This window comes from Hemibagrus wyckioides, linkage group LG18, assembly GCF_019097595.1.
Source record: "Hemibagrus wyckioides isolate EC202008001 linkage group LG18, SWU_Hwy_1.0, whole genome shotgun sequence".
In the NCBI taxonomy this organism is placed as follows: Eukaryota; Metazoa; Chordata; class Actinopteri; order Siluriformes; family Bagridae; genus Hemibagrus; species Hemibagrus wyckioides.
In genome coordinates this window covers 15568331-15589262 of record NC_080727.1, presented here as the reverse complement: position 1 = coordinate 15589262, position 20932 = coordinate 15568331, and the positions used below count along the sequence as shown (strand labels likewise).

The window sequence follows — 20932 nt, the reverse complement described above, 5'->3', positions numbered from 1 at the left end:
ATCAGTCTTCTTTAGACATAAAAGAATGTAAAAAGCAGATCTAAAAAAAAAAGTATACAATAAACTGGATGTAGTACTATACTGCATGTAGTTTTAATAAATATGATCAGCATATTGCAAGAGAGACCTTGGCAGCAGTAAAGTAGTAAGTAGTGCCCTTAAAAGTGACAGCATCATGTGAAGGCAGAATCATGTGTTGTGGTGTTTTTGTGAGCCTTCTTTAGACTTTGTATATGAAAGTTGTTCTGTAAGGCTGGGAGTTTGTTGTAAAATGATAAGTTCAGCTCAGTCCAGACAGTAGTGGACCCACCTCTATTCTAAGGTGATCAAGCTATTTGGAGTGACACCAATTTTCCTAAGCCTCCACAGGAAGTAGATTCACTGACGAGCAGATTTCACATCTGTCTTTGTGTAAGGGGATCAGATATGGGCATCAGTGAGATGCACACCAAGGAGCTGGAGACTCCTGACTTTTTCCACAACAGCTTCACCGGGATACAAGTGGACGTGGAACTTGAAAATGATACCTGAGCTGTGCTTGGTGACACAGTGGTGACTGAACAAGAAGTACCGGGTGAGAACATGTCCCTGTGGATCTCCTGTGCTCCGTGACAGTGTGGAGTAGATGCGGTCACTGGGGTCTGCTCATCAGAAAGTTCGTAATCCAGTTGCATGAAGATTTCAGTACTAAATCCATGAGATTTGCAATGAGATTGGCCTGAATGATGATGTAAATAAAAAGGACAGGTTTTTTTGTGTGTGTGTGTGTGTGTCTGCCTGTCTGTGTGTGTCTGTAAGAGTTACAGTAAGTGATTTACCCTGGTCTGGGTTGCAGTGGATTCTGAGCTTGTTTTAGGAACACTGTGTGTATGAGGTCAGGGAATGCACTCTACAAGGAGCACATAAGGCTAATTTATCTTCGCCAAGCCAGCTACTGGAATGTTTTTGGGGTTTTCTTTAGGTTTTTTAAATGCAATGGATTATCTGTTTTAAATTCACTAACAATGAACAAGCAATACAAAGAGAAACCAACATATAAGACATAGAGGAAATAAAAAAAAGGAGGAGTTAATGCTTTAATGGTCTAATTATGTTCTTGTGAAATTTAGATTTAATTTTAAAAAATATTTATTTATTTATTTATTAGACTGAAAATTTTTATTAGAAAAATTTATTAGGAAAAAATCAGAAAACAATATTATTTTTTTTAAAAACAATAATGGCGTAAATAATTAACAAAGCAAGACAAATATGCGCATAATAATCCATATAACAATATAACACACACAACATTAAAAAACATTGTAAACAAGTAAAACATTGAAAAACATTAATTGCTAATATTTTTTCATTTTGTTTAACGGAAGTTTGATGGTCTTCATGGAAGTGACGTCATAAGCTTAGCTTCAAACCGCTGCGGAGGTGGACGCGGCATTTTGGAATTTCATCTTAGGTCTATATTATTTCCGTGTATATATATATTTTATTTATACATTGTACATTGCTTATTGTATTAAAAAGAGTTATAAGCTCGTTTTGATTCGGAGACGGTAACCACGGTGAGATACGGTGGGGTTAGCTAAGTTAGCTAACTGTAACTGTATGCGTGCGTGTGTTTATTAGCTGATAGAGTTAGCAAGACTAGCATGCCGAGTAGAAGTAGCAGTGATGGAGTTTACAAGGATGTTACAGGGACATGCCGTTTGCAAGAGTATAACAGTATGAGTAGGACGTTGTGTGAATATGTATACCTCGTTATGTTTATGCAGTAGGGATTGGCTTTAGTGTGGGAAACTTTGTTAGCTGGCTAATGAAACTTGTGCCATTCGGATTAGGTTCAACTGAGGACGCTGGCACGAGCGCCTTCATCCGCGTGAACAGTGATGGCTGCTCCTGCTGCCATACAACAGCCCAGTTATCTGCTGGTAAGAAGATCTCAAAGTACATGTCATCAACACACTTAGGGTTCTCTATGGATGCAGACAACTTTTGGCTTTATATTTGCAAGTTTGCATTATTAACAGGCAGGTTTGACAGACAGGCAGCTGTCCTGCAGGCTTCAGCTTTAAGCTTTATGCAGCATATATAGGGTTAACAAAACAAGTCTTAATCTTTACACACGTTTCATAGTAGTTAATATAACTTGGGTCTTCTTTTTCAAAGGTAAATTGCATCCGTAGCAAGTTTTATTTTTGGTCTCCACATCATCTCAGCCTCGAGAAGTGAGCTGGGGCTGATTTCTTTCTAGCACAGCTGTATGTACATTCATGCGACCTGTCAGTGACCGTCAACAGGATTACATAGAGTGAAACGTCCGCTACATATGATCTGCATTAGAGCTAATAGGTTTAAACAGTGATAATGAAGGGCATAAGAAGTCATCTTTTAATGTCTCCCCAAGTCCCTTTGAAAATAAATAGGCTAGATGTGCACTTGTCCTATAAAAGTCAAATTACAAAAAAAAACAACAGTTGTGGGTTTATGTGTTTTAACTTTTCTGTCGTTTATAGAACACATTTACATTTCTGGCGTTTGGCAGATGGCCTTTTCCAGAGTGACTTACATTTTATCACATTTTTGTACTGAGCAATTGAGGGTTAAGGGCCTTGTTCAAGCACCCAGCAGTGACAGCTTGGTGGACCTGGGATTTGAGCTCACAACCTTATGATCGGTAGTCCAACATCTTAGCCACTAAGCTGTCAATCAGTTGGGCATTATGAAATTTAAGCTCTTCAAAAAAAGAGAGAGGAATCATCAGCGATTTTGAGACTTTGATGTACTGCATTGTTTAACACTAATATTTTCATTATTCAGCTATTGGTAAATATTTTAGATTCTAGCTCTCACTTATGACATCCTCATAACCGATCACTGCTTTATCCTGTCCCAGTATTCACACACCAAATCACTCATACGTGTGAGGACACATGGCCACTAAAGCTGATTCTAATTCTGCTTTATTTGGAACAGGCAAATCTTAAAGCAGACTGGAGCACTAAGCCACTACTTCATCAGTGTCAGGAGCTGGTGAAGGTGATAGACGACTATCCTGCTAAGGTACAGCACTCTACTGTCATTACGGTAGGAATAATATACACTGGGAAAAATATAAATAAGCTCTGGGTTGAGGTGGGTTGTGGAATTTGTAATTCTTAACATTTGAAATAGGGCTTAATGTATATGAGCAATAGGGAAAAATGACAGGTATTTCAATATGTGACTTGACTCTCCTCCAATCAGGAGCTTCACCTGGTCTTCCCCTGGCTGGTTGAGGGAATCTTTGGCAGTCTGGATGGGGTCATTGTGGGCTGGAACCTGCGATTTCTGCATGCTCGCATGAATGAATATAACATCGTTCTGGACTTTCTTGATCCATGGTTAGTTTGCCTGTTTTTTGTTGTGTCTTGGTGTTTAGATACATTAGTGAGGTCAGACAATGATGTTGGGTGGGGAGACCCAGTTCAGTAAAGGTGGAATTCCAGTTCATCCCAAAAGGTGTGCAGTAAAGTTAGATATTAGGGGTAGGGGTAAAGTTAGATATCCACATTGTTATGGCACTATAGTGTATTAGACATGTTTTTTGCATATAGTCCTGAGATTATCATGATTATGACTTACTTCCTATGATGCCTACAGCTTATAAAACTGACTAATTTCAGCCTCAGAAGTCTTTTCAGTATTCAGTTCTAAATGTTAAGGTTTTGATGTATACTTGAACTTAACCTGCATACCATTCACATGTAAAAATTCTCACTTAATGATTTCATTTGGACTGCTGTGTATACATCTTTCATGGTGTGTTGATGTAATGTTTTCCCTACAGTGGCCCCATGATGAAGTTGGTGTACAAGCTACAAGAAGAAGACTACAAATATGACATCCCCATTAGTTATTTGCCAGTAAGTCTAACACACATTTCAGATGTCTTGATATGAGACCAGTAGTCTATTTGCTGACACTGTGTTCTATTCAGGGTCCTGTGAAGGCGTCCATTCATGAAGGAGTTCTGCCAGACTGCCCCCTTTTTCACAATAAGCTACAGTTCCCCATGTCGGGCCTCATCACCTTCAGTATGTCTCTAAAGCTAAAATATTTCATGTTTTTTAGTCTACTCCATCATTCTGTCTGATTCCCATACGCTATCTTTTTTCCTTAATCTTTCCCAGATCCGTTTGAATACTACATGTTCAACTTTGCTTCCAGTCTCATTGCACCAAAGGTATGCTTATCTAGCTTCTTTGAGTGAGAAATGTTCCCTGAAGAGTATATCAGATAATCTGTTGTAAACCAATGGGGGCATGTTTAGTGAAGCTGTTTTCCATTTTTCTGAGAAATTTGTAAAGGAACAGTGAGTATGGTTAATTCTATGGGCATTGTGAAGACAAAATTCAAGTGAAAAACAAATGGCAATATGTTAACGATAGAAAAGAAAAAACCTTATTAATGTACTTTTTGGTACATATGGTTTATAGAGCTCCCAATGATTCTCTCAAACTTGAATATAGCCCCAGTTCCAGCTGAAGAGATGCAGCCCCATCTTGCTTTACTGTGGGTGTGGTGTTCTTTGGGTTATAAGATGCCTTGTTTTTGCATCAAACGTATCTAATTAAATAAAATTATGCCCAAAACATCTACTTTGGTTTCATCAACATTCAGCACACACCACCACCACGTCACATGGTGGGCATTTTTTAAAATATATTTATTTGTTTATTTATTTTTAATTGATTTGTTTTGCCTTTTACGATGGTAAAAGTTACCATTAATTTTGTTGCTTGCTAGTTTAAACCCAGATTTTTTTTTTTGTTCTTTTTTTTGTTCTTTTCTTCAATAACATTTGCAGAACTATCCTCCTGGGCAACATGGCAGCTGTTCAGACAGTGCTTACTTTGTGCTTGTTGATGCCTACCTTAAGCACTTCCTGCCCACAGAGGGAAATGTGCCTCCACCTCCTTTCTCTGATCCCAGGGGCTCTGTAGCCTCTCCGGCTCCACGGTATTTTGCTTTCAAGATATCTTTTGTTCTTTATACCATTATATAGCTTTATATTGCATTTAATTTTAATAATATGTATAAATAAGCATATAACCATGCTGGAACTAGTGATAAGTAATATATAGTAGAACACTGGAGCACAATAATGTATAATACAGTCCAGTCATTTTTTGTACTGTAAATGTTTTTCATGTGTCTCACTGTGTTCAATCTGCAGTAATATGTAATTAATTATGACAAATAAATAACAAACTATATGGTTAATATGTAAGCAGCAGTCTCCAGGAGGTTTCAAAACCCCTGGATATGCAGTATTCATGGAAAAACTCCTTCTTGGTGACCTTAAATGGATCTCTCGTGTTTCCTAGACTGAGTCTTAGGTATCTGGTTTTACAAATGAACAGACTGCAAGAAGAAGGATTCTTTGAAATATTAGTTCCGTGCTACTGGCTATTTAACAGTAAAAATAAAAATAAAAAAATCAGCAAACCTTGGATTTCTCTCTGCCCCAGATCTCCCAGTGTGCCTTATGTTGGCTATGGCGTCCACAGCAGCAGCCTGCTAAAGCGACACATATCCCACCAGCCCTCAGTCAACGCTGACCCTGCTGCTCAGGAGATCTGGAGATCTGAAACACTCCTACAGGTGAAAATCTCACATGCATCAGACAAAACTCTAACACTCATTGATTTAGAGTGAGAGGGGTTCAGTCAAGCGGTTCGTGTTAAATTCAGTTAACATCAGTTTTGCTTCAAGTACACAGTGTAGTTGATCAGCTGTGACATGTTTAGTTTCCAAAATTTGCTTCCTTACTTCTTGGGTGTCAAAATGATCACAGGGTTTTAATGAAATTTATATTGATTTCTCATTAGGAAAATAGTCACTAAAATTTCAATAACTGTAATTAGTGGGTATTATATGTGGTCAAAAATTAAGAACTAATAGGTTTAGAGTTTTGCTGATATAAACAGCACCATCCACTTTATGGCCAGACATATAATTAGTATAATTATCGAACATCGAACCCACATGTGTGTCTTTCCCAAACTGTTCCCACAAAGTTGTAAGCACGAAAAGTCTTTATATGCTGTAGTATTACAGTTTCCCTTACACTGGTACTAAGAGGTTGCAACATGACATTGGCCCTGTGCACCAAGTGAGCTCCATGTAAACATGGTTTGGAAAATGTTGTAGTGGAACGACTCGAATACCCTGCAGAGAGCCCTGACCTCAACCCCATTGGGATGAACTGGAATGCTGGGTCTGTGCTTATAAGTCATTGCACTAATAGTGGTGTGGGTTTGCCATAGGTTCTGTGCCTGTCCTGAGAACACTGGGCATGTGGCACTAAATGGGATGTCATTCCATTTTAGCCAGTCCACCCTAAAATTGTTTTGGGAGGTAGAAAGGAGGAGAATCTTGAAGAAACCAACATGGACACGGGGAGAACATTCAAAGGCTCAATCCATACACTTTGAAGCGTTGAGGTGTCACAGCTACCTGCCGCTGTCATGTTGAATTACTTATTGAAGCCAAAGCTATAATGTTATTATTTGTTGTTAGACAGTGGTCTAATAATTGTTGGTACTTCACTGGAAATCCTAATATGGGTTATGTTCCTGTTTGGTTGTGCAGGTGTTTGTAGAGATGTGGCTCCATCACTACTCTCTGGAGATGTACCAGAAGCTGCAGTCTCCTCAGGTGAAGGTAAGGCTGTAGCATGGATCTCCTCTTCACCATTCTTTCTCCACCGCATGGCTGACCAGCTGAGCACTTCCACCCTGCAGCCGTGCTTCATATGAGGGGATGGGGGTCGCTGCACGAGTCTGTCACAAACAGCGTGCTGTTTACTACACTGCAGTCTGCTGTTGGCCTATTTTGCTAATCTCTGGGTGACTAGATTTTAGAGGAGCATTTTAGAATTACTTTCAAATTTTTTTGTCTTTTGCTTTACTTGTAGATCAGTCAGATTCTTTTAAAATGGGTAGGGCCATGCTTCAGATCACATATTTAGCTCTCTAGCATGTGGTTCTGGGAGTATGACATCTTTATTTTTTTTTATTTTTGTTTTGTTTTCTTCAAGCATGATATCTTTAGAATCTGCTTTGTCTTTTGGCTGTAAGCTTTTTTGCCTCTCTGGATTCTGAGCTGCTGTGGTGTGGTTATAGCATGGTGTAGGTCTGCTGTTAAAATCAGAGTTTTACCAAATGTTAGCATGCCTCCAGTCAGCCCAAAGCACTCTACACCTTCATATGCATTTTACTTTACTACATATCACAGATTTAAAGGTAATCACCAGTTTACTTGAAAGTGCTTTGGATGAATGCTTTTTTTTATATAAGACATTTAAAGTGGCATCTGCCTTCATTATCATCTGTTTACAAAAAAAAAATCAAGATGCAGTGTCACCTTTTCCTTTCTGTTATTATAGGCCATTATTATTATTATTATTATTAGACACCTACTGGTTTTGGGTTTGTTTTCATAAGCTGCCAAATGTGCAGCCCTCAGTAAATAAAATGTCTATAAACTTGCTGATATTGATATGTGAGAAGGGAATCTGCATCTTGCTAATTTTCATAGCATTGTGGTCAATATTGTTTTGTTTTCTTCTGTTCTTTCTTTTCCATTTTTGTTCATTCTCATTTCGGTTCTTACTTTGTCCAACACTTTACTATTATTTCCTTTCTTGGATTGCACTCTTTTCCTTTTTCCTTTCTATTGTCATTTTCACCTTCCTCCTCGTTTCCTCTCACCTTTTTTTCCCCCCTCCTCTCCTCCGTTGTGTGTTCCTTCTCCCCACTTTATGATGGGTCCTTCAGCTGGCGTTGCTGCAGTACCGCCTCAATATGTCCAGCATGCTGTGCCAGCCCCCGGCCCCACCAGGCTCTGGGACCCTCCACACATACCAAGTACTTTTACCTTTTCATTCGGGCTTCCTGGAGGTAAACCTAAGGGAATGTTTCCACTGCACTATCCTCCCGTACCAGCGAAGTGCTACCATGGGCTATCATGTTACTAAATACTACCTACTAGCCGTTTATTTCCCCCCTCTCAACCAAAACGTTTTTACGTTAAAACTACAGTGAAGGCAAAATGATATGCTATAATTAAACCTTTGTCATCTGCTTAACTGATGATTATGAATCAGTTCTAGGTAGTAAGATAGGCTAGTTATTCACTGGCAAGTGCGTTGTTATGATTAGCATGTATGCGTCACGGCAAGACATTCTTTCCATATCAGCACAAATGCTCCTGTCGGTGAAAATGAAAGTATTGTAAGTGATGGACTGAAAGAAGCTTGAAGCTTTCAGCCAGCTTCTTGATTTTACCAAAAATGAGTAATGTGGCATATTAATAAAAGGTTTCTACACTACAAAAAATTCTTCATTATAAGTAATTCAATTGCAGGCAACATGAGAAGACATGTTATAAGATATAACCAGAGTTATATTGTGCAGCTCCTACTTTGGACTGGTGCTTGTTTTGTGATGTGCAGTGGAAAACCTCTTAAGTGTGCAGATAGCTCAGGGGTCCTGGCAGAGGTCTGTGGGGTAGTGTTCTATTAGTCCATATGGAGCAGTTCAGGTTTATTGGCCTATGGTTGCTGTATAGACATGTGAAGTAGGAAATCATAACCAAGGTGTCACAATGAAGAAAACTACAAAACTTTTCTGGAAGCTCATTTCTCTCTTTAAAGAGCATGCGTATTATATTTTAAACGTTGTGGGTTTTAACATGTCTTGTGTGTTTGCTGTGTGTTAAGTGCTTTTTCTGACCGTATGTACAAACAACTTTTTTTTCTTTTTTTTTTTTGGGTTTTCTAATGCCTAAAACAATATTTTGTCTCCTAGTAAAGAAATCTATAGTAGTATTTTATTTTACTGTTGTAGTGCAAGTGAGTGTGTTGATGATACAGAATTAAGTGTCTATATTACTGTGTGTGTGTGTGTGTCTGGTGGTACCACCTTAGGAACCCTTCAGCCCTACAGAGGAACATGTCCTGGTGGTGCGTCTGCTTGTCAAACACCTGCATGCTTTCTCCAACAGTCTGAAGCAGGAGCAGGCCATGTCCTCCCCCTCCACACACTCGCATGCCAGCCCACTTGAGGAGTTCAAGAGGTGAATTTCACAAGCAGCTTCCACAAACTCAGCAACACCTCCCCAAAGCACACAGCAAATATTCATTACTAACATGTACTATGTGGACAACTGACACCTGACCATCACACCCATATCTTCCCTTCACTGGAACTAAGAGACCCAAACATGTTCCAGGCTGGAAATAAATGTAACATTCTCATCCTAGTAAACTGTACAGTCAGTGTTATAGATTCAACCAATTAATGTGTGTTGATTGATCAAAAGCAAATGCTGCTATTATTTTATTTGAAAGTAGGGCAATGTAAACTGTTAATGGTGTAGGCAGCCATATTGACATAATGTTGAACTGGGTTGGGGGCACAATATTTAGGGGCAATTCTTTTGTTTTTCTTAAGCAAAGGTTGGAAATTCTCAGTTATGAGCTTTACTTGAACACCCTGGCTGCTGCAGTGATGATCCTTTACTGTTTCCTTCACTGCTCCTTCATCTTCCTCTGCTTTCTTCTTTCCACAGGGTAGTGGTGCAGAGGTTTGTTCAGCAGAAGCTTTATGTCTTCTTGCAGCACTGTTTTGGTCACTGGCCTCTGGACGCGTCATTCAGAGCGGTATGCATTTGCCCTTATATTTTAATGAAGTGTTTTACAGTACATCTGTTAATTTATTTTCCTCCATTTTACATGGCAGCAGTGCTACTGAGACAAATTAGGGTTTGAGTAGAGTGTGTGATGTTTCACACCGTTACTTGTTAGCAACATTAGCCCCGTAATTGTACTGCTATATTCAGCATATAATTTACATTTACTCATAATAATGTATGTCTGATTACAGTTTCTAAGATCACTTTGCTCTATGTTTTTCAGGTGTTAGAAACATGGTTGAGTTATATCCAGCCCTGGAGGTACACAGGAGAGACAAACAATCCAAAGGCAGAGGCTCAGAACAGATCAGTACCTGATAAGTGGTAATTTCTACATGGAAAATAACATCCACATTTAGTTGTCATGTTAATGTGCATGGATGTAGGTAAATGTAATCTCTACCTACATGTTATACAGCTGTAGGGGGCATCCAAGTGCTGTTTTCGAGACAATACAGACATCATATAGAATAAAAGTAAGTCACTTGTCTTTGGCATAATCAGGCTTTATTTTCACAGGGCTTCCTTTGTACAGGAGAATCTCCTGATGTACACAAAGCTCTTCCAGGGTTTCCTTAATCGGGCTTTACGTACAGACCTCGTCAATGCCAAAAATGCACTGATGATATTCAGGGTTGCCAAAGTCTTTGCACAACCAAACCTAGCAGAGATGATACAAAAAGGTAAGCATCCAGATTCTGTTTACAGCACATTATAAGAACACTGTGGACAGAAAAAATGTGAGCATGCACAAATTGAGCATACTGTACATAAATATTTCAATATTTTCTTTATTGGAATATAGTTAGGTGTTACTACACTGGGCGTGGAGATAAGAATTAATCTGATGATGATTTATTGTATTTGAATATTTATTACAGAAAGCTTGTGTTGTTTATGAAACCTCATTCAAGTTACTTTTGCATCCAAGTATTGCTTATCATAACTCATTCATGCACCAAAAGCACACACAGATATTCTGATTGTGAAAGCTTTGTACAAATACTGCCTGTCTTGCATTCAGGAGAACAGCTATTCCTCGAACCTGAGCACGTCCTCCACCACCGGCAGGCACGTGTCTTCCTCTCTCCTGCACATGGCGGCAGCTTCCTGTCCTCCCGACAGCCTGCAGGGACAGACGCAGTTTTTAAAGTCAAGAGTCATGTGTACAGTCTGGAAGGACAGGACTGCCAGTACAAGCAGATGTTCGGCAGTGAGCTGCGTGGAGTGGTGAGAATAACACTGCTTATAATTACACTTCACTGTTTATGTTCCTCGCATCAGTAATACACGGATAGCGCGTGACAATGCAACAAGCAGGTTCTAAAATCTATGCCATCATTGTTTTCTTTTAGCCGAATGTTGCCATCTGCTTAATATTTTTTACACATCAATAGAAACATGAATGTAATAATTCAGCCGTATCCCTGTATGAATGGAAATGGAAATTTACAAATATAATAAGTGTTTCTTCACCATAAACATCACCATATTAATAATTTCTGTAATGGAAAATGAATCAACACTATCTACCCAGTCAGATTTAGGAATTGAACAATTCCTAGGTGCTAAAATATAGCTTAAGATTTATAATATTTATAAGCAGAATTTATAATGTGCAAATGTATTCCCACCATAATATTCTGTGTCTGGATAACATGCAGGTGTTGAAGCTGGTGCAGATCATCGCTCAGGCAAGACAGACGGCAAAGCGGATCTCGGATCAGTCTGCCGAAGTGGCAGCGAACAGCTCATTCCTGTCGTGGTTCAGCGTGGGCTTCTCAGATCCTAACTACACTTTTAATGGAGCAGAGGCTGATGAGATGGGAGAGTGTGTGAAAAAGACTCATGAATTTCTGGACAAGGCCCTGGATTACCTGTGTCTCATATTTCGGGTCAGTTTGCAAAGTTCTAAAACATTCCTGAATGTGCTTTTCTGAAATTTTTACTTGGTGCTTCTCAAAAAATTTTCACTGCTATCCATGTTGTATGTGCATATATACTAGAGAGAGATGTATAGATATAGGTACACTATATTGCCAAAGGTTTGGGGATGCCCCTCCAAATCATTGACTTCAGGTGGTCCAATCAAGCACCTGGAGTCACACAGTAAAAGAAGTCGCAAACTTTCTGCAGAGTCAATAGCTACAGATCTCCAAACTTCATGTGACCTTCAGATTAGCTCAAGAACAGTGCGTGGAGAGCTTCATGGAATGGGTTTTCATGGGCGACAAGCTGCATCCAAGCCTTACATCACCAAATGCTATGCAAACCATAATGCCGCCACTGGAGACATGTTCTCTAGAGCAGGGGTCCCCAACCACCGGGCTGGGCCGTGGATCATTTGGTACCGGGCTACAAAGAAACAATAAACGTATATTTTTATATGTATAACTTAAAATTATATGTATTTTGTTTAAAAAAAACTTCCGCCCGCGACCCACTCCCGCATTTGACTCGGTCACGGGTTTTTCCATACATCAGTAATGCCGAGTTCACACTGCATGATTTTAGCTCTATTTTCACTCGCCGACAGGTTTTGCGAAATCGCCAACAGATGCCAAAATCAAAGGCAAATCGGAGCTCGTGCCCGTGAGTGACAGTCGCGCAGTGAGAGAATCACTGATGACCTACAACAGCCAATGAGAGAGCGAGATACATGGCAGCGGGCAGTTCGGTTGGAGCACAATATTAGTTTATAGGTTTTTATCAGAAGAAAAAATGTCTTAAATATAGTTATATCAGAATAAATAAGTTTTACAACAGCACCAAACAGAAATAAAGCAGAAATATTTACTTGACCAGTCACATTGGCAGCAGCACATTGCAAAATTATTCATTTGGTCAATTCTGCAGAACACACAATCCTTGTTCCTCGCACTGACCATTTGGATGGCGAACTTTTTGCAGGGTTCCATTTCCAGTCTCGCGTGAGAACTCTGATCTCACGTGTGATCTTGCTTTATTTCTTTCACTTCTCGTGTACATTCGGTCGTGAAACGCAGTTTGCGGACCAGACAGAGTTGTTGGCGAATTCTTCCTATTGTGAAGTCCTGCAGTGTGAAAGCTCCCGTCACCAATCCATAGTCCCGTGTGAACACAGCAGAGACTGAATGCTACCCTAGATAGTCATGCAGTGTGAAAACAACCATGATCCGACCGCTTTGAAAATCGTGCAGTGTAAACTTGGCATAAGTCTGCAAGCTAACCCACGCTAAAATGACCAAAAACAAAGGTCACTAGAGAGCTAACCCTAACCCCTATCAAACAACCCCCACAGACCCCCCAAAGCAAGGTCCATAAAGACATGGATGAGCGAGTTTGGTGTGGAGGAACTTGACTGGCCTGCACAAGGTCCTGACCTCAACCCAATAGAACACCTTTGGGATGAATTAGAGCGGAGACTGTGAGCCAGGCCTTCTCGTCCAACATCAGTGCCTGACCTCACAAATGCACTTCTAGAGGAATGGTCAAAAAACACATTCCTAAACCTTGTGGAAAGCCTTCCTAGAAGAGTTGAAGCTGTTATAGCTGCAAAGGGTGGGCCAACTCCATATTAAACCCTATAGATTAAGAATGGGATGTCATTAAAGGTCATGTGCATGTAAAGGCAGACGTCCCAAAACTTTTGGCAATATAGTGTATATGCCGTGGTTTACTTCCCAGAACATAAGTAACAAACAAGTTACAGTAAAACCATGTAGTCCAGTTTCTCTTATACAAGTGCTTGATTTTCATTTCCAGTTAGATTTCACTCTCCACTGTGTCTCTTTAGCTGAATTCGGGGCAGCTGGCTCAGCTGATGGTGAATATGACATCTACAGTTGATGACAGTGAGTCGAAACAGCTGCCTGATTGCATCCCGAGTGACAACGGTCCCGTTCTCACAGATCTGGGTAGGATGCAGGTAAAGATTTACAGTTTCTGTCTATATATTGGAAAGTATAGAAATGTATTTACTATCACTTTAAATAGGTTAAAGTGTTTATATTGTTGTCTGAACCTATATGTTAAAATTAAAGTTTTAGGGTTAACTCATCTATTTCTGATTGTATCGGTTTGGCCCAATTTTTAAAAAAAAACTGATTAGGGGTCAGAGCTACATATCAAAACAGTGTCTAACTTTATTTTGGCCTACTATTGGCTGAAAAATCTTTTTGTAGGATCATTCATTGGTACAGAACCTTTGTGCTAAGTTAGTTTCTATATAATTCATGTTGTTATTATGTAGGTATGTTAGAAAACTATTCGATTTATTAACTCTTGTCTCAGATCATCAATGGCCTTCGCCGATTTGAGATCGAATATCAGGGAGATCCAGAACTTCAGCCAATAAGGAGCTACGAAAACGCGTTCCTGGTGCGAATGTTGTACCAGCTCTCCTCTTTCCTCAATGAGCGGGTATGTATTTTTAATGGTAAAAATGAACTTTTGCATTAACTGAACTGATGCATGTCTGTAATATTTCGCTCCAGATGTCAGATTTCAGTAAAATTTACAATCAAAAACACATAGTAAACAAGAACATGAGGTATTGAAATGCATGTGAATATAAATGAGTGTATAATGCTACAGTGTGCATGCATTACCAGCAGCTTCATGATCCAAGCACTTAAGATAATGTATCACTTTCTAAAGTAAATGTAATCATGACCACAGTATCCTGATATTTAACTTGATTTTACATCATTTGCTGTCTTTTAACTTATGGTCTGCTGTTTCTCTCTATTGTTTGATTTAACCTATCTGATTTCTTAATTTTTTTTATATTATTCTATTGTCTTAATTGTATACTAATTTGTTACTGCACAGCACTCTTGGTTTCTTTTTAAATGTTTTAGAAATAAAGATTACTTGACTTGTCATTTGACCTGTAGTTGGGAGGCCACATGGAGGCGCTGTGTTCACGGCAAGACTTCCTGGGCTGCGTGAGTCGACACTACCTGAGCGCATCACCAGCGTCTGATCAGCGATGGAGGAGTCCAGCTTTGCGTCAGACGAGAGGGCGAGTTCGGCAGCCACGACTCAGTCTGCGAGCACTAGCCAGCTATCGTACGATGCTCACTGTGCTGCTGCTCTACCTCTTGTTCGCTTTGTTCTCATTCGGCCTGCTGTCCAGCACTGCGATCATCCTCCTCATCAGCCTTGTGTATGAACTGCTTCTGCTTTTACTCTCTAACAAACTCAAAACTCACTGACTCACCAAATTGAGGCTTTCTATTTATGAAAATACTCTCTTAGTTCAGATTTAAACGTGACTAGTGTGAGATTGAACACGGACCGTGTGATGCCTTGCACAAGTATTTAAGTTTTACTACAGTTCAGCCCACAATGTCCATATTGTCCTCTTTATGCCAAATGCCTCCAGTCAGCTAGGACCAGGTTTGTAATGTCTGAGGTTTGCTTCTTTGGGTCTGCAATGCTAAAGATGTATGATGATTTTTGACCATGTGCCATGATAAACAATGATAAAGAAAGATGCTCCTAGTTGTAAGCTACATTATCGTAATAGCATTTGGTGTGAAGGGACATTTGTGGACACTTTATGGTCCATATACTACCAGATGCTTGATCGGTATGGCAGCCATTTTGTACCATTACATTAAAATGTTACAGAGTGACTAAGCTTGAACAATAACATAAACATACTCCTAAACAATCACAGTTTTTGAGTAATACTACACACAAACACATTTGGAGGCAAAATGAAAGTGTTGATTTTAATAAAAATCTTTATCTTTTTGTTAATGATTGTAGAGTCTTTTAATTCATTCAACTGCACACTGACTGGATGTTTGATATAAATTGCTCTGCACAGCCTCTGCACTGTCTGTGGGCTGATTATTCAGCAGAACTCACTGTGCCTGCTTTAGGGCGTCAGCAAATTATGCAGGCCTCAAGAATCAGGCATTTAAGCACCCTGCTGAGTATTGCATTTTACTTGTAAATCTACTGCAACCTTGGTGTAGTTCTGGACAGAAATCTGTCCCATATTTCTATTGCCATATTGATTATTGCTGCTTGTTCCTGGCAGATCTTCCCTTGTGATCAGGGAGAATGCTGGACAATTATCCAGCCTGAAACACACAGAGTTGTTTATACCCTCTGGACTTTTTACTTGTTTCTATCCAGGTGTGAAGAGCTGCTCCATGTCTATGTCCATTTCACCTTCCCTAAATTTTTGATTGTGCAGCAAGGGGTACCTGTTCAGCCCTTGCAACTGATCCAGAATGCGGCTGTAAGGCTTGTTTTCACTCCAAGTTCTCTCCCCCCATTGCTGCATCCCCTTCACTGACTTTCTGTAGCTGCTGCGTCAGATTTAAAACCACAAAGCCAAAAATGGACCTGCCCACACATAAAAGAGGGCACTTTTTACACCACACTCTCTAGCACAACTCGACTAGACCCGCCATCCCTTACCGTAAAAGAAATTCATGCGTCAGGATACTTGGCACCTAGGTGCTGGAATGAACGTGCTGTGGCTGAATTGCTGAGTCACTAGCAACCTTCAAGTGAAGTCTAAGGAACATCGTCACTTAACACTTAAGCACACGCAAATATTAAATAAATAAAACTAGAAAATGGATGTGAATGTTTTTAAAATGATCACACACAATTTAATTGTTGAGTTTCTGTGGGTAAAAACACAGGAGAAAACTTTTAATGGTTAAAAAGGTACTTACCTGATGAATATTTGGATTTGATTCATAAAGTAAATTTGTACTGTAATCCTAACCAACACGGTGTAATGTATTTTGCACATTCTTGGGGTGAAACAGTCGTGCAGTGGTTAGCATTAGCTTCTGCACATTTGCCCCAAGTCCACCCAGGTAGACTGGTTTTCTCTCACCTCTCAAAAATGTCAGTAGATGAATTGGTACAATGTGTACAGTGCACTGGGAACCTACACTATATTGGCAAAAGTTTTGGGACACCCTTCCAAATCATTGAATCCTGGTGGTGTTTTTCAGGGGTTGGGCTCGGCCCCTTAGTTCCTGTGAAAGGAACGTTTAATGCTTCGGCTTCATACCAAGACCTTTTGGACAATTTCATGCTATTGGATGAATTAGAGCGGAGACTGAGCCAGGCCAGGCCAAAAGTGGCACATCTGCCTTTACATGAATGTAATATGGAGTTGTCCCGCCCTTTGCAGCTTTAACAGCTTCAAACCTTCTGGGAAGGCTTTCCACAAGGTTTAGGAGTGTGTTTATGACCATTCCTCTAGAAGCGCATTTACGAGGTCAGGCACTGATGTTGGACGCTGGAATAATTCATCCCAAAGGTGTTCTATCAGTTTGAGGTCAGGACTCTGTGATGTTCCTTCCACACCAAACTCGCTCACCCATGTCTTTATGGAGCTTACTTTGTGCACTGGGGTACAGTCATGTTGGAACAGGAAAGGGGGTCATCCCCAAACTGTTCCCACAAAGTATGAAATTGTCCAAAATGTCTTGCTGTGCTGAAGCATTAAGAGTTCCTTTCAGTGGAAAAACAACACCTGCATTCCATGATTTGGAGGGGTGTCCCAAAACTTTTGCCAATATCAAAGACGTATCCCCGACTCATGCTCTGTGATCCCGGGATGGACTCAGGACCATGACAACGTAAAATGAATAATGAATAATTATCAGGAGGCTCCATCACAGAAAGTCTAAACGTGTGGCTAATTCGGCAGAACATTTACAAAACAGCTATTTCAGCAAGGTACAGAGTGGTCTTCAGTACCGTCCGGTTTATCGCTGCGGCGGTGACGTCACCACAGCACCTCCCCCAGGTTCCTCAGGAAGACAGACAGCAGCAGCGTTATTTCATTAAGAGAGGTATTTACAGCCTGCATCGCTCCGGTCCTGTATACATCGGAAAACACCACATCTACCGAGGTATGAGGCTTTATTCATTGCATGGCTTTGTGATTTAATCGACATAAAGATGTATTTAAACGTGGATGTGTGTTGCTTGGTTATTATTCGATTGAATGGAGTGAAGTCGCTGCCCTGCCCTCGGCATAACAGCTACACTACACCACAAAAAAAAAACACACACACTATTAACCACACTAACCGCATGATTCTGAATATTCAGATTTGCTTTGTTTTCTGCAATAATTTGATTAATGGTTTGTAAATGGTAATGAACAAACGCACGGTCAGTATTATGTATTGTAATTCGCTAGTTAACCAGAGCTAGCTAGCGGGCTAATCTTATTTCCTATGCGTCTTGTGGGACGGATAAAAGTCGACGTATTTACACACCCTATGTCTATAAACACCGTGCTTTACATTCGAAAACCTTAACAGATTTAATACATGTATATTTTATTCCTAACTACGTCGTCAACATGATGGCTCTTCTGTGCCATTTTAACCGCCGTTCTGTCGACAGGAAAGCAAGCTAGCTGAACTAGCTGCAAAAACAAGAAGCGCGTATCTGTAATAAATCTGTAACAGTACACCCAGCTGCAAAACTTAATTTTTAAACACACCACATAAAACCGTAATCGTTCCTCATATGCTGTGAAAATTATATTTTTTATACGACCCAAATATGTCCTTGACTCTACTGTAGGAGCCGCCCTGCTCATATGGCTGGGAGTCGATACTAAATGATTCGGAGTCGATTCTTTACAGTTAGATTGATTCGGCTCTAGTTGGCGCAGAGAAGATGTAAAACGACAGAGTATGTTAGAACCCCATTTTACACAGGGAAAAGTAAATAAAAAATGTTTACTTTTATGAGCAATAAAAAATAAATATTGGTCTAATCGTTTCTTGGGTCCGTTTTGCCAACAGCAGGAATCGGAATCAACTAGGAGTCGACTCTGTGGTAGAACGGCATCGTAGGTTTTGTATCCATAATAATAAGAATAATAAATATTATTATTATTATTATACAATTTAAAGTAGCTGACAAAATATATTTTTAACCTATTTTAGCCTCCATTTTAAACTACTGCTAGATCTGTGAAGTGTTTTTGTTCTCTTTAATTACCATTACACAGTTTAAAAGGCCAGTTTTCCCCAATCATAAGCTGGTTTCTGGGAGTCTGTGTCTATTGTAGCTTCAGAATCCTGTAATTTACCGACATGATCCGGTCTTCTTCTTCAGTTGTAATCCCATCTGCATGCAGGTTTAGTGTGTTGTGCGTTCTGAAATGCCTTTCTGCTCAGTACTGTTGTTAACAGTGATTATTTTGAGTTAATATCCTGTCAGCTCAAACCAGTCTGGCCAATCTTATCTGACGCCTCTCACCAACAAGACATTTCCACCCACAGAACCACAGGATTTTTTTTGTTTGTTTGTTTTCCTTCAATTTGAGTAAACCGTAGTAACTATTGTGTGTGAAAATCCCAGAAGATCCTCAGTGAAATGAAATGAAACACTCAAACCAGTTCTTCTGGCACCAACAGCTCAAGGCCATAGGCAATGAGATCACATTTTTGTCTGATATCTGATGTGAAAATTTACTGAAGATTATGAGCAGTACTTATATGATGATGATTCTTGAATGAATGCACAGGGGGTTCAGTAGTTCCTATTAAAGTGGCCTGTGTACACTTTTGTACAGCACAACAAATCCAGCCTATAAAGTGAAATGTGATCCAGGCTTTAAACGATCCTCAGTGAGGGTTACTTTAGCACACTCAGCATGTTGCAGTGGCTCTGCTTTACATTAAATGAAGGGTGGAAATGTTTTATGCTCGACCATTAGCATGCAGAGTGCGTTATGTGTAGACTGAAGGCTTGCAAAGCTGTTTACTTCTACCCGAGAGAACACCAAAAGGCTCCAACTTACACTCCTATGCAGGCTTCTTCCTTCCTGCTGTTGTCACACAACATTTTTGAAATATTTTATATGCATCACAATGCACAATCCTTCCCTTGCTTTTCCTTTTTCCCTTTCCTGTCCCCCTCCTTCAGGCTTATGTAATGCTCTCCGAACTCTGAGGACGTGGGTGCGGTGTGTAAAGTCATAGCCCTAGAACGCAGGGTTCTCGGCCGAGGTCCCTGTGGGAATTGTTGCTTCCCCTTATGTACAGCTGTGTAAAGTCTAACAGCTGTTTTTTTTGTGCACATTACGTTACAACACTCATCAGTTGATTATTTTTTTTCTCTCTTTTAAATACTAGCACATCTGCATCACATTATGCTTATCATCAGGTGACACTTTTCAAATAGCTTTCTTTAGAATATGTTAACTGGCCTCAGTGCATTCCTGAAGCCTTTGTGCAAGTGGAATGTGAGTGTAAGGGCTAATGGTGTCATGTGACGTCGTGCTGCAACACAATCCCGCAATGGTCAAGTCCTAGTGGAGCAAGGAGACTCCCTGATCTCTCACATCTGTCTCACATTTGTATCACATTACACATATGAGCACTTCCATGCTAGAGCTTGGCTAATTCAGCTGTGGCTGGACTGGTTATAAGGTGTTATAGCATGGTGCAGTGTTTCAAATGATATCTAAACGCATTGCTGTCTCACTGACCTTGTTTACTTTTATGCCCTGTGATGGAGACAGACAGCGCTACCATGTCCAAGTTTATTAAACCCAAACTGAAGGTAAAGTGTGTGTGTGTGTGCTTGTGGTGTGCTTATGGTGTGCAGTGGTCTCACTCTCTGCTTAAACAAATGATTAGAATAGCACATTTAAAAGGAATTTTTATTCCTCATTTTCACTGTCTTGCATTTTGAGCATCGGGACTATATCCACATAACCCTGACAGTGTCCGTGGATTTGGTCCGCTTTAAAACTAAGATGGATTTTAATTGTAATCGAATTCATCTCACTGAAACCCATCCAGTAGGTGATACACATGCTCTGTGAATGCTGACGGCATCTTTCAGAAGTGTTCGCACCAGCCACAGAATAATGAGCTTATTTATAAAACAACCAATAAACCAACATCACTGGAAGTTGGTGTTGGAATAATGAATTGATTTGCACGTTCATGTGTAACACAGGAGTCCGATTTGAGTTCGTCTGACCGGAGACACTGTTAGCTACAAGCCTAGAAGGTAATGTGATGAACAAACAGGAAAAATCCAAGACCGAGAAACTTGTAATTGGACATAATGGACAAATGGTTTGGAACATATTCAGTCAGGGGGGGGAAAGTTTTCAGTTTTGTCTTTATCTAAACCATAAACCAGGTGGGGAAATAATAAGTACACGCTTCCTACTTCTAAAATCATTGAGCGT

At 40.0% G+C, this 20932-nt stretch overlaps 2 protein-coding genes across 4 annotated transcripts in view; both read left to right on the top strand.

Moving 5' to 3' along the window:
- Positions 1-1376: 1376 nt before the first annotated feature.
- smpd4 (sphingomyelin phosphodiesterase 4) lies at positions 1377-15467 on the top strand. 3 transcript variants are annotated; one of them, XM_058415386.1, is made up of 20 exons: positions 1377-1453; positions 1836-1925; positions 2971-3057; positions 3241-3377; positions 3824-3899; positions 3974-4070; positions 4167-4219; positions 4844-4995; positions 5508-5640; positions 6631-6702; positions 7818-7907; positions 8969-9117; positions 9613-9703; positions 9959-10059; positions 10255-10418; positions 10760-10965; positions 11400-11630; positions 13511-13642; positions 14008-14136; positions 14613-15467. In XM_058415386.1, the coding sequence occupies exons 2-20, from the start codon at positions 1884-1886 to the stop codon at positions 14931-14933; spliced, it is 2463 nt and encodes an 820-aa protein (XP_058271369.1). In that variant the 5' UTR covers positions 1377-1453; positions 1836-1883; the 3' UTR covers positions 14934-15467. The 3 variants fall into 3 exon arrangements, with proteins under 3 accessions (XP_058271369.1, XP_058271371.1, XP_058271370.1); XM_058415387.1 differs by lacking the exon at positions 1377-1453 and adding an exon at positions 1539-1559; XM_058415388.1 differs by lacking the exon at positions 7818-7907.
- A 1993-nt stretch (positions 15468-17460) lies between these two features.
- Positions 17461-20932, top strand: part of sptan1 (spectrin alpha, non-erythrocytic 1) — a 38336-nt gene continuing 34864 nt past the window's right edge. Inside the window, exon 1 of the mRNA XM_058415379.1 lies at positions 17461-17615. The gene's annotated coding sequence lies outside the window, so the exon portion shown is untranslated. The remainder of the gene's footprint in view (positions 17616-20932) is intronic.

Coding starts and splice junctions, on each gene's coding strand:
- smpd4 (XM_058415386.1), top strand. CDS start 1,884: ATGGCTGCTCCTGCTGCCATACAACAGCCCAGTTATCTGCTG. Junction 4,220..4,843: donor CCAGTCTCATTGCACCAAAG/GTATGCTTATCT, acceptor TAACATTTGCAG/AACTATCCTCCTGGGCAACA. Junction 5,641..6,630: donor GATCTGAAACACTCCTACAG/GTGAAAATCTCA, acceptor TTGGTTGTGCAG/GTGTTTGTAGAGATGTGGCT.